Source organism: Thunnus maccoyii, chromosome 22, assembly GCF_910596095.1.
Source record: "Thunnus maccoyii chromosome 22, fThuMac1.1, whole genome shotgun sequence".
NCBI classification, from domain to species: domain Eukaryota; kingdom Metazoa; phylum Chordata; class Actinopteri; order Scombriformes; family Scombridae; genus Thunnus; species Thunnus maccoyii.
Window position 1 is genome coordinate 23,652,636 of NC_056554.1, and position 14,138 is coordinate 23,666,773.

The following is a 14,138-nucleotide window of genomic DNA, read 5'->3' on the forward strand; positions in this document are numbered from 1 at the left end:
CACAGCCCAGTCAATGTTTGGGCACCAACCAGGCATAGAAGATGGCAGTTTTCTGCCCTTCCAGTGACTCATGAGTCACAAAAATTGACCCACATGTTTGTTTTGTGGTCTGTAGGGAATGTGGCATGCAAGGAGTTCTTAATCCAAAAGGCAGCATACATCAAACGAAAAATGAAAATGAATAACTGAAAGCCTTTACCTGCACTCATAAGATACTCTACACAGAATGGGGATGAAATATATATATGTTATGAGTAAAATATACTTTGTGTTGCAGTTTAGAATAGAAAAAAAACACAAGGTTACCATATCTGATAATTTAGACATATGATGTTGTATTAAAAAAAACCCAGAAAAACCTACATATATATACACACTCACCGGCCACTCCATCAGTTACACATGTGCAATCTAATGCACCTATCCAATACAACAGCTCTATCATAAATTCTACATTTACAAAGCTTATACATTTTCAGTTTTTGTTGACATTGTCAGAAAGGTGATAATTCTATTTAATGCGCCCCTCATGTATGTTAATGGAGTGTGTTGTGGAATATTGAGCAATGGTCAGCACCTCAGTGAACAAAGTGTACACGAGCCTTTGATGTCTTCATGCTGAGAATGTTTATTGAAACACTTGGCCAAGCAGAGAACTGAAACAGTAAACATCAAGGTGTTCTGCACAAGATGCTGTCTCTTCCCGTTCTGCATTCTGAAGGTCTGACTCTTAGTCTTTAACCTCAACAGATTAGCCTACAATATGAAAAATTAGTCTAATTGGTTCACTAGTTTCTAAACAAGGAACTGCACTTTACCTGTGTCAGTTCAGGTCATGTTGCATGGAACTTCAGGTCACTGTCAGTACATTCTGGTTTGAATGTCTGATAATGCCATGGAATCTACACATTCACCTATCTTTTGTCTAGGAAGGCCCCCTCCGACCTTGGTAACCACGGCAATGCCGATTTACCCTTTATCAGAGAGGCTTCTGCTTCCCCAAACACAGACAGTTACTCTGAGTCTCAAGGAGAGGAGAGAATGTCTCCTTCAAATTAAGAATTGTAGTGTGACCTCAAGGCCCAGGCTTGACCCAATGTAACCCAATATGTAACCCCTAAAGATGAAAAATTCCATAACAGAGTGGACAAAATATTGGGAACACCATTCAATATAATGCACCCCAGTACACGAGCATCACTCACTACGATCTCAATGATAAACATAAAGTAGAATTATCACATTTCTGACAATGTCAGCAAAAACTGAAAATGTATAAGCTTTGTAAATGTGGAATTTATGGCAAAGCTGTTGTATTGGATTGCATTAGATTGCACAAGTGTTCCTAATAGGGAAGTGCAGAGAGCCCAGTATTTGTATTTGTTTCTATATTTGTTGAGGCAGCAAAATTATTTATATTTGTATTTATACTGAATGAAGGTGGAAATAGGCGTAAAAATCCAGTTTTTGTTTTTATTACACTTTTAATTTTACAATATTGAAGTGTTAAAATCTGAAGGAGGTCCCCAGACCAGGTCTCGAACTCAAGTCTCCCAGATCATAGACGACTGCACTGACTATTGAGCTAAAACAAAGTGCATTGCCAATGGGCAGACAGACCTTTACTTATTTATACACCCATAACACAGAGACAGTTCAGTGTGTAACATGTAGAAAAGAACTTCAAAGGCGATTCTTGCTTTGCACTTTTCATTAATTGCCATTTGTTACTTTTTGCAACCTGTGGAAAGGAGAAGGGGAACAACAGGTTATGGAGAGTCCCTTGAGAGCACTTCGCCTGTTTCAATAGCTCAGATTTATCTCTGGGGAACACCCCCAACTCTGGGAGTGATGTTCAAATAAGGAAATGTGCATCATGTAGCAGGTGGATGTGACTCCCCTCATTGAGACCTGCTGATAGACGTAACAGTGGAGCAGAAGAGAGAGACGGAGATAATGATGTAACCGACCTGCGCGCTGCTATTTGACATGTTTTTGGGTTTTTTTCTTCCCGAAAACAAATCATTTTTAAAATATTTGTATAAAATAAATGTTCTTAAAAAACCCACTGTCTGTGCTTTTCTGAATAACATATTTGTATGCAGGCACATCCCTAGAACCTAATGGAGTGGCCGGTGAGTGTATAAATATCCAATGTAGGTTCAGTGGGATATGGTGTAGAAAAAGCCAGATTCTGACAACCTAAAAGATTAATATTAAGATCGTATGTCCAAAACATATTGACTCAGGCCATTTATTATAAATGATACTATAGTACTGGGTTGACTCTCCTCAGTATTTCCCAGCATGCAACAGTAAGAACAGTCAATTCAGTGTTTCTTAGTGTTATGTGTTAGTGTTTGTCTCATTTGACATTGTTAAACAAACATGCCATGGGCACATAGTGGTGGTTATGTTTATAATTACTTATGTTTATTCAAAACAAGAATAACTGTCTACTAGTCATAGCACCATGATCCATAGTGTTATCATATATATCATACTCAATTCCAGACATGACTCCACCCCATGAATGCAAGGTTGCCAACATTATCACTAACATTGTCACTTTTAGTGACTCATGAGTCACTGGTAGCAAGGTGATTAACGGCTCTTTGAAGGGAGTCAGATCCTATGGCTCCATTCCTCTTTTTTTAGGGGACAGGGGTTACTAGGTTTATCTGTGAAATAATCACAGGATAATGACAGTGTAAGATTTGGATCAGATTCAAACTTTTAAATTCAATTCAAATGCTACTTTGTTTATCTCTGTTGATTGGTTGTCTAGTGACTCGTGGCTAGACATGCACAACTGCACACTTAAGGGTCACTGGCGCAACATACAAAATCACACCACCATGCTTGGCTCTTAATGTCAGACCCGGACTGGCCATCTGAAGCACCGGGAGAATTCTTGGTGGCCTGATTGGCTTGGAGTGTCAGGGCAGTTTTAAAAATGCTGAATGAAATGGGTAAATCAAAGGGAAAACAACACAGGGCAGCTACAGACCCTCAGAACTGTAGACTGTCAGTCCTGCTTTTAACCTGATGGTATGGTCTCTGTCTGTCATCACATGTGATTGGTCACATGCACATACACATCAACACAACATTCAGTCAGTGCATGGAGTGCGGAAGGACGAGCAGTGTAGCAAAAAGATCATCCTGTATTAATTCACAAAAAAAGAAAGAAAAAAAAAAGAAATCGTCTCTCAGACGAGAGCCAGCTCACATTTTTCACTTAAAGGAGGCTGCTCACAGAGCCAACTCATTCGCAACTGACACATAGTCAGTGGCTGAGCAGAAGTCAGTGCCATCAACAGGTAAAAACTTATTCCCAAGCCTTACTGTTACACTGACTGAGTGACTAATAGCAGACTAAGAGCAGGTGATGGTCTTGCCTTGGCAGGGCTGACAATTCAAGCCATGGCAAAAGTCAGTTAGTGAGTGAGTTAGGGCGTGTGTCCATACAGTGTTTTTCTCTGGCAGAAAAGTTCTGGGAGCTCAGGATGCCCCATCTAATATATGATTGGTTGCCTGAAAAGGAGGAACAGTGCCAACACCAACATCTTCCTGAAGAGTTAAGAGAATTTCAACTAGAAGCGCTCAGTGCAGCCACACAAAAAAGGCGGAGTGCTCTGAAAAAAGATGCTGAATGCAGCGCTTTTTCTCTAAGCAGCCTCATGTTGCCACATATGCTCTCTCCTCATTGGGAACAATTGAAAAAAAATGCTGGCGCTCAGAGAAAAAAGGCTTTATGGACACTCAGCCTTACCTGACATGCATTATGTTCCACTAACATTACGATCCACATCATCTTCACGCACAAGCTAACAAGCAATCATAATTCACAGATGGACTTATAAATGAAAACAATTGGGATCAGTCAATAAATGCAGATACTACTGGTGGTTTTTGTGACAAAAAATGAACCTGGTTATGAGAAGTAGTTTGTGTTGTTTTATTTGGTGGAGGCACAGATAACTAACTCTAATATTACCATACCTGAGCAGTCACCCTCCTTCATTAGGATATGGAATCACAGCTACAAACAGTGATAATGAAATATAATGCAAATCCCCATACCGAAATTGCCACTTCAAGCTATTAACTAACACAGAGCAGAAGCCAAGTTATCTTACTGCTGGAGTAAAGCATCTCAGAGTCAGCTGTTGCTTTGTTTCTTTCCATTTTATGATTGTTGGACCATGAAGGGTTAATACTGTCTGATTCTGTTTGACACTGTCTGTTTTGTCCTGCTGATTTCACTCTTTCTACTTGTTATGCTCAATGCTACACTTCTTACTTGGTGGCTGTTATTGTTGTGATCACTTCTATTCTTTTTCTTTTCTTTTTTTTTCTTTATAGGATGAAAAGTCGAACAACCAAGCAACACATCGCTGTACAGGCATAAAAAAACCACAACCAGCCGAATCAGTCACTTCACTACTGATATTGTACAGTGAAATTAAAGAACTCTCAATTAGTTTAAAAAGGCACTGCTGCTGAGTATCTGTATGGACTTTACACACTGACAAACTTCAGTAGCCTTGACTATAACAGAACACAAACAGCCACATTCAGGCAAAAAAATACACATTACATTTGAATTATTACAAGCAATACAACAACAAACACAACTCATTCACTGTGTATCTGAAGTCCACTATCCTTCATGTGGCAAAGTGTTCTATAATCATTTCCCACTGGAATCCAGGTCCTCCTCCTCAGAAAACTAGATTTATATTTTGGTTAAATGTCCAATTCTCTCCTGTCCACAGGTGTTCTTACTCTGACTTCTTTCAAGACAGGTCTAGTTTTGGAATAGCTCAGTCAGTAATTTTGTACAGTTGTTTTTCACCAGATTTCAAGAAGTCATCCTCCAATGCTTCTAGCTAAATAGTGTTACAAAAAACATGCAGCTAATAGCAGCAGTAACACTGTAAAACACTGCAATCTGTACAGAAAAAAGTAAGAGAGGTTTAAGATAAGAGTACGTAAATGATCTTGCATGAGGCCCAATGTCATTCTGCTTTCAGAACAGAAAACTGCAGTATGGGTTGTTTTTTAATATATTTTATAGTAATATCTTCCTATAATCCAAGTAAATACCTTAATTACTTTAATTTAATTCTTTTTCTTCACACAGAGACAGCTAATGGAAGCACAGATATAAATATGCTTACGAGAGAAAACCTACTGGCTCAGTGTCAGACTGTGAAAGAAGGTCCTGAAACAGAAGAGAAGAACCAGATTGCTATTCCACTGTTGACCGAGGATGAGGAGCAAGCGAGCGGGAACAATGAGGTTTATCTTATCCCCTTGATCTTTCTGGGTTCATTGCAATGCCCTTTATTACAGCATCATACTACTGCCACTACCACAACAGAAAAAAATCCTCAGTTTCTTGTACAATAAATTATTTCATCTTGTTATATCATGAAACTTTTAGTTTTTCACAAAATCAATGTACCTAATTAAAACAAACCTTTCTCAGCCTATTGTGATAACCTGTAGCAAACATTGATATGTTGTATGACCGTTGTCTGAACGTCCCCTCAAAAAGTCCCGTTATGTTTCAAAAACAATTCCAAAATGAAAGTTGTCAAAACACAGGTACGATATTGTAACCCTAGTTCTATAAGTACATGCATAGCCCTCTACTGGACTCTATGGGTACTACTCTCTTCTAATCACATGCACGCAATTGCCCACTGAAATTTGTATGCACGTAGCCAGCAAATCAGGACACACCAATGATTATGTGTGTCTTGCACACTACATGAGCAGCGTTTCACTTCTGCTCACTATCTGAAACCACTTCAGCAGATGGCGTAGGAGCAGCCGGGTCGATAGTTAGAGGGCTCTGCCTGTGCTTATAGAACTAAGGTTACAATATCATAACCTTCGTTCTATCTCACACTCATAGAGTCCAGTAGGCAGAGCCAGAAGGATGTAAGCCCTGCCATGCCATATCATCAAACTGCCTCGTTCAGCCTGACAGGCTATAGGTTAGTCGCTGCAGCCCTCCTACTACTTTTTAATCCCAGCTGCTTAAGTGGAGCAGTAGGGGGCCCAGCCCAATCCAGTTAACATGGACCTGAGCTGGGTGAAAACATGGCCTAACCTCACAGGGGTCATGGGTCATGCACGCCAAACACCCTGCACACTCTATTTCCCAAGTCATCTTGGATCACAGGAGAATGTAATTGCCCGGGGGGGAGGGTCGGGTGCACCACTGCTGACACTCACAACACGCTTTTCACAAGTCCTCACCACTGAGAGCATGGACCTTGAAAAGGAGCCCTTCATGCTCCCTGGTGTCCCCATGGGGTGGAGGACAAAATGTCTTTATCTGAATAGTTCTCGTCCTAAATGAGCCCCTTATGTTCTTAGGAACAAAGGAGGGGTTTGGTCTGAGATTAGCAGCAAACAGCTTGGGTGAACAGACATGGTGCACAATTCATTTACTCTCTTAGCTGAAGTTAGCGCTAGCAGCAAAGCTGTCTTGAATGACGATGCCTTAAGGGAGGAGTTCTCCAGAGGCTCAGAGGGATCACTCACTAGGGCCTCAAGTACCACCAGCAGTTCTCACTGGGGGGCGGAGACACGCATCACTGGTTGTTGTTTCCCAACCACTTGCAAGAAACGTTTCATGAGAGGGTGGGCCAAGACTCGTCTGTCACCAAAACCCTCATGACAGGAGGAAACAGCTGCTGCATACTGTTTAATAGTGGCATGAAACAGCCCCTTTTCCACCAGATATCGAAGTAAGGAGAGAACCTCTCCCACTGCACATGTCAGGGGGTCCAGCCTCCTCTCCTTACACCAGCATTGGAATCCCAACCACTTTGCCTTGTAGCAAGCTATGGTGGATCCTGCTCATGCCGCCTGGATGATCTGCACCACCTGTGCAAACAGTCCAGCCCACATCAGCCTCTCCCTTTCAGGAGCCAAGCTTGGAGAGGTTGGCCTAACTTGGGCAGTGCGCCTATTGAGCCCACTTCCTGGGACAGAGCCCCCCACACTAGAGAGATGGACCAGGGCTGGGCTGCCAACATCTGAGTCATCTCTGCATACCATGGTTATTCTGCACTTTGTGTGAGTGCAAGTAGTCTTTTGTGTTCTGCAGTGCCCCCTCCTGATCATTCTGCAGAAGTAGTTAAAAAACAGGAAGTTTCCTCCAGAGCTAACCAGACAGAGTAGAGAGCTCATGTGTCGGCATCTGCTGCAGATATACTTAAATGAAGCAGCCATCCAACATGATGAGAAAGACAGAGACACTGATAAAGGACAAACTAATGTCAAACAAGAACAACAAAGGGAGGAATTAGGAGTTAAAATGTACTCCCCACTAACAGGACAGTCTTTTTACCCTCAAAAGGAGTCCACATCCGAGCCTCAGGGTGTGCAAGAAATAACAAAGTATCTAATCTGTCGCGAAATGATGAGTGCAGGTTTTCTCAAATTTGATGACCATCCTGACAATTATTGGTCATGGAAGGCATCATTTCAAAGTGCTACCAATGACCTACACCTTTCAGCCAGAGAAGAAATAGATTTATTAATAAAATGGCTTGGTTTAGAGTCTTCAGAGCAGGCTAAGAGAATTCGCTCTGTGCATGTGTTCAACCCTGCAGCAGCTCTCCACTTAGTCTGGCAACGACTAGAAGAAAGTTATGGGTCACCAGAAGTAGTTGAACATGCATTGCTAAAAAAGATTGAAGATTTACTTACCAACTTACCAACAAAGATAATGTCAAGCTAAGAGAGTTGGGTGACATTCTTCAGGAGATAGAGTGTGCAAAAGAAGGTGGATATCTGCCAGGCTTGTCTTATATGGACACGGCTCGTGGAGTAAATCCCATTGCGGACAAGCTACCTCACAGCTTACAAGAGAAATGGATTGCCACGGGTTCTAGATATAAGGAGGAACACAGAGTCGCATTTCCCCCTTTCAGTTTATTCTCCAGCTTTATAAGACAACAGGCAAAAATAAGAAACGACCCTAGTTTTGCCTTTACACCACCCAGCAACTAGAGTTCAACAACTTGAACTCTAGTTGCGTTCTCCTCTGTTTCAGAAAAGAGCCTGTGGCATTCATAGCTGATGTGCAACAAATGTTTTATTGTTTCGTGGTACGTGAAGACCACAGAGACCACCTCAGATTTCTATGGTACGAAGATAACGACCTCAGCAAAAATGTGAGAGACTATAGAATGAAAGTTCACGTGTTTGGAAATAGCCCCTCACCAGCTGTGGCCATGTGGCTGCATGAGGAGGGCTGCATTTGAGGGTGAGAGAGAACACGGCTTTGATGCCAAGCAGTTTGTAGTGAGACATTTTTATGTCGATGATGGTCTTACATCTGCACCTACCCATGAAGAAGCTATCGACATCTTGACAAATACTCAAAAGATGTTAGCAGAGTCCAATCTGACATAACATAAGATAGCATCCAACAGCCACAAGGTCATGGAAGCTTTCCCAGCACATGAGTGAGCGACAAATTTGAAGGATTTGGACCTCAGATTGGATTATCTCCCTCTACAGTATAGTTTGGGAGTCCTGTGGAGCCTGAAAACAGACAGTTTCACATTCCAAGTTTCCAAAGAGGAAAGGCCATACACTCGGAGAGGTGTTCTAGCAACGGTCAACAGTTTGTATGACCCTTTAGGGTTTGTGGCTCCTGTGACAATGCAAGGAAAAGCCCTACTCCGTGAACTCTCAGCTGAGCAAAATGGCTGGGATGAACCACTGCCTTCGGAAAAGGAGGAAGAATGGAACAGATGGAAAGAATCTCTAAAAGATCTCCAATGTCTTCAGATAGCAAGGTGCTATGTTCCTTTTTCACAGTCTCCCGCCCAAAGAAGAGAGCTGTGTGTCTTTTCAGATGCATCCACAATGGCTATCGGAGCTGTAGCTTATTTAAGAGCCATTAACAATGAAGGTCAGTGCCATGTAGGGTTTATCATGGGCAAATCCAAACTAGCCCCACGGCCTGCTCACACTGTACCACGGTTGGAGTTATGTGCAGCTGTTCTGGCTGTGGAACTGTATGACCTACTAATAGATGAGATTGACGCTGAGATGGATACTGTCAAATTCTTCACTGACAGTAAGATAGTCCTCAGCTACATATATAACAACACCAAGAGGTTTTACACATATGTTGCCAATAGAGTGACTCGCATCCGAAAATCTACACATCCTGAGCAATGGCACTATGTCTTTTCAGAGAACAATCCAGCAGATCACGCAACAAGGCCTGTTCATGCTTCCCAACTTCAACACACAAACTGGTTTTCTGTACCATCATTCCTAGCACAATCTAATCCAGAACCATCACAGTCAGATATCTTCTCTCTGGTAGATCCTGAAGCAGATGTAGAGGTACGGCCTGACGTCACATCTCTAATCACTAAAACTTCAGAAGTCCAGATAAAGTCACATCGCTTTGAAAGGTTTTCTCATTGGATGACCTTGTGTCGCACCATGGCATCACTAATTCGTGTTGCAGCATCATTTAAGAAGACATCTGACCAAAGCAAATGCCGTGGATGGAAGTGTTACAGTGAGCTGAGCACCGTGAGTGAGCTCCACAGAGCAAAATCTGTGATTATTCTCACTGTGCAGCATGAGAATTCAGATGTGTTAATATGAAGCAAGCACTGTCAAAACAAAGTCCACTCACAAAGTTAAACCCCATTCTTGACGAAGATGGATTACTCAGGATTGGAGGTCGCCTGGGATCGGCAACTCTTACAAAGGAAGAAAAACATCCACTTATCATCCCCCATACTCACCACATCGCTTCTCTCTTGGTGAGATACTACCATGAGAAGGTAGCACACCAGGGCCGTCATATCACATAAGGAGCAATTGGAGCAGCAGGATTGTGGATTATCGGGAGCAAACGCCTGGTCTCATCAGTTATCTACAAATGTGTCATCTGTCGTAGGCTTAGAGGAACACTTCAGATCCAAAAGATGGCAGACTTGCCAGCTGACAGGCTCTCACCAATGCCACCCTTCACCAATGTCGGTCTTGATGTTTTCGGTCCATGGACTGTGTTGACACGTTGCACAAGGGGAGGCAGTGCAGACAGCAAACAGTGGGCAGTGCTTTTCACATGCATGTCAACAAGAGCTGTGCACATCGAACTTGTTGAATCAATGTCCACATCCAGCTTCATTAATGCATTGAGAAGATTTTTCTCTATTCGTGGACCTGCAAAACTTCTCCGCTCAGACAGAGGTACTAATTTTATTGGTGCCTGTAAAGAATTGAGTATTGATCACAGGGATGCTACGCTGAACAGTTACCTTCAGGTAAAAGGCTGTACATGGCAATTTAATCCCCCATATTCCTCACACATGGATGGTTCATGGGAAAGACTCATTGGTGTTGCAAGACGAATCCTGGATGCAATGCTTATTCAGTCTGCACATACTAGAGTCACACATGAAGTACTGAGTACCTTAATGGCTGAAGTGATGGCAATAATGAACGCAAGACCATTGGTGCCATTGTCTACAGACCCCGACATGCCAACTGTCCTTACACCAGCAATGATCTTGACTCAGAAGACAAGTGCTCTATCAGCACCTTCTGGCACCTTTGACCCAACAGAGCTCCACACAAAACAATGGAAACAGGTTCAGTGTCTTGCAGATGCTTTTTGGAAGAGATGGAGGGGGGAATACCTTGCTAGTCTTCAGAATCAAAGGAAATAGACAGAGGACAAGCCCAACATCAAAGTTGGAGACGTTGTTTTGCTCAAGGATCACCAAGCTCACAGGAACAACTGGCCTGTAGGACTTGTTATTAAGATATTCCTCAGCAAAGACAACAAGGTTCGCAAGGCAGAAGTAAGGACAGCAAAAAAAGGGAACGTGAAAGTGTTTCTGAGACCGATATCAGAGATGGTTGTCCTTTTGTCTGAGGGACAACAGAAAATTGACAATTTACATGTTAATGTTTGTATCTCATTCATTGTCTTTTAGTGGTACAATCGTATTGTGCCAGGCGGGGAGTATTCTGCCCTTTGTTTGAGTGCAAGTAGTTTTTTGTGTTCTGCAGTGCCCCCTCCTGATCATTCAACAGAAGTAGTTAAAAACAGGAAGTTTCCTCCAGAGCTAACCAGACAGAGTAGAGAGCTCATGTGTCGGCATCTGCTGCAGCCATTTATTTTCAACATTGTTGCCTTGGACACTATTTGTCCATGAGTATTATGTGTAAGCGATTTCTTTACACTACATGCATCGTATATTTGCTGTGTATTTGTTTTAGGTGACTTAATTGATGACTAGCATAGCTGCAACCTGTTAGCTAACCTGCTTTGCTCAGTGACACAGCATTTTTATTTTTTACATAGTTATGTCAGTGTAATGAATATTGTTCAGATTCTGATTTCTGTTTGCATTTGTGCTTTGTCGCAGTTTTACAGTAAATGTGGATCTTCATTAAACATGCAAGAAAAGTTACTCCTTGTGTGTATTGGAGGACTGCAGTCTGTTGGCTAACTGTCTAGCTTTGGATAAAGACAACTCATTGCAAGGACAGTATAATGGTGCTGAACAGGCTATGTGGATCACCCGCAGCCGCTCTTGTCTCACTCTCTCCAGCAGCAGGGGAATGAGATGAAGAGGGGGAAAGTTGTAAAGCACCCGTCTTGGCCATGGAGTGTGTGTGCAAATGCATCCACACCCAAGGGTGGATCATCTTGCAGTGTCAGGGAGAACCAGAGCAGGCAGAGGTTGTTGAGGCAGCGCATGTGCAGGAGCCCCAGTGGAACGACTGGATGGCTCGCCACCATGAGCCCAAATGCCTGCAGTTAAAGCTGTTACTGCCACTCCCCGCCACATTCTGAGGACTGCCTGCTTCAGGGCCATCCATCTGCGTTCCGACAGAACAGCCCACAGCCTGACCGAGTCAAGCACGAGTCCCAAATACTCCACTTGCTGGCATGGCTGGGGGACGCTTTTCTTCCAGTTGATGGCAAAACCTAAGCAGGTTAGGTGCAGCGTCAACCTGGCTGTGTGGAAAATGGCCCATTCTCTGGACCTCGTCTTGACAATGAGGTTGTTTAGATAGAAGAAGACCCTCATACCCTGGTTGCGCAGAAGTTGCAGTGTCGACACATTACTCAATTAAGAAAGCCTGTCTCAATAACAGATCCTGGATCTCTTCGGGGAGAAAATCTATCTCCTCTTGAGAGGATAGATTTATCTCCTTGATGCCTGAGAATGGAGGAGGAACACAGCAGAACTGGAGAGAATAACACAGTCTCAGTATTTTGTCCATCCATTCTGATAATACGCAGCTGTGATGCCATTAGTCATAAAACTGCATCAGAGGACAGGTGGTCAGCTTGTCTCTGTGTGGCCCTGCACCCTCAGGAAGGAAACCAGTCCTTCACGGAGCCAGCTGACCATTTCTGGCGTTGAACAGGAGGGAGTGCCCTGTAGTGCATACAGGGCTATGGCTGCATTGTGCCGCTTGCTGCGTGGTCCCGTCCGGGGCACTTGAAGCAGAAGCGATGCCCATCGGTGGCAGCAGTGAAACCAGGGCACAACGGGCAGGAACGAGCTTGAAGTGGAGACTCCATCTGTGGAGAAGTAAGAATAGTGAGCTGATGTTACCATTGCTGAAGAAAAGAGGATCGTGAGCAGCAGTGAGACGCTGTTTATATAGTGTGCAAGACACATGTAATTGGTAGGCCCATCCCGATTGGCCAGCTACAAACATGCAAATTTCAGTGGGCGATTGCATGCATGTGACTGGAAGAGAGTATTACCCATAGAGTCCAGTAGAGCACGAAGCCTGTTTGAAATAGAATGTCCCTTTATGTTTCAAAAACAGTTCTAAAAGGAAAGTTGTGCCGATGTCCTGGGTGTTACATGACCTCAGCTGGACATTCTCCCAGGACTTCCAGCAATGTCAAAATATGTCATTACTATCATCAACGGGCCTATTTAGCTACTCTGCTAAGATTTATGTATACCCTGTGCATTCTGCAGCTCTATACATCCTATATGTCCTGATTAACAACTTAATATGCTCTACTTTCTAAAATGGCCCCGCTAACGTTCTGGTGTGTTTGTTATACAATTTAACAAAGTGTCATTTTCAAGATAATCCTGATAACAGATGATGAATAACCAAATACAGCAAACACATCAAGTATCTTAGTCAATACAAGACATGCAATCATTACACAAAGAGTGTAGGGAAAGATCCTCACACAAACTGAGAAAATGGGATTAGACAAGTAAGCAAATAAACTAAGAGAGAGAAACTAAGAGTGGAAAAGGGTAGAAAGAGGAATGAGGAAGTGAACACAGGATATGTCCATAAAATGTGTGACAATATATTTCTTTACTGTGAAATCATAAAATGAAAGTAAGAAACATATATGTTATGCAATGTTTAAACAGTTTCTGTGTGTTGACTCACTTGTGTATTTTTGTCATGACAGACTGGTCTGGATGAGAACGAGTGGAATGAGAATCTACAGTTGACGCAGAGGGCGGAGCTAGAGAGCAGGAACAATGAGGTTTATCTTATCCCTTTTATCTTTCTGGGTTCATTGTGATGCTCATTATTACAGCAGCATCCATTTGTTATATCGTGAAACTTTCAGTATTTTACAAAACCAATTTGACTAATTAAAACAAACCTATCATGATAACCTGTAGCAAACACTGATATGTTGTATTTGTATCATCATTGTCTGATTGTCCCCTCAAAAAGTTCTGTTATATTTCAAAAATAGTTACAAAATCATAGTTGTGCTGATGTCCAGGACGTTACCTGGCCTTTTTTCTTTCATTTTCTTTTATTTTTTAAGCATAAAATCATAAAATATTTGTAGGAAACATATGAGTAATGCAATGTTTAAACAGTTTATGTGTTGACTCGCTTGTGTATTTTTGTCATGAGAGACTGAGGAGGATGAACTTCATGGATATGAACAACATGGACACGTACTGCTCCCGGATGACAATGAGGGGTGTGAGATTCAACCACCAGCCCAGGAGGAGGTGCAGGAGAGCATGAACAATAAGGTTTATCTTATCTCAGGACTTCCAGCAATGTCAAAATATGTTGTTACCATCATCAACAGGTCTATTTAG

The 14,138-nt window shown here is 42.5% G+C and overlaps 1 protein-coding gene across 5 annotated transcripts in view; it reads left to right on the plus strand.

Moving 5' to 3' along the window:
- Positions 1–14,138, plus strand: part of LOC121889620 (butyrophilin subfamily 3 member A2-like) — a 32,266-nt gene that overhangs the window by 10,348 nt on the left and 7,780 nt on the right. For 4 of the 5 annotated variants that reach the window (XM_042401721.1, XM_042401717.1, XM_042401718.1 and 1 more), the window contains 3 exons: positions 5,150–5,307; positions 13,481–13,558; positions 13,947–14,069. In XM_042401721.1, coding sequence (XP_042257655.1) covers positions 5,150–5,307; positions 13,481–13,558; positions 13,947–14,069 — 359 coding nt within the window. The remainder of the gene's footprint in view (positions 1–5,149; positions 5,308–13,480; positions 13,559–13,946; positions 14,070–14,138) is intronic. The other variant, XM_042401719.1, reaches the window with a different exon arrangement.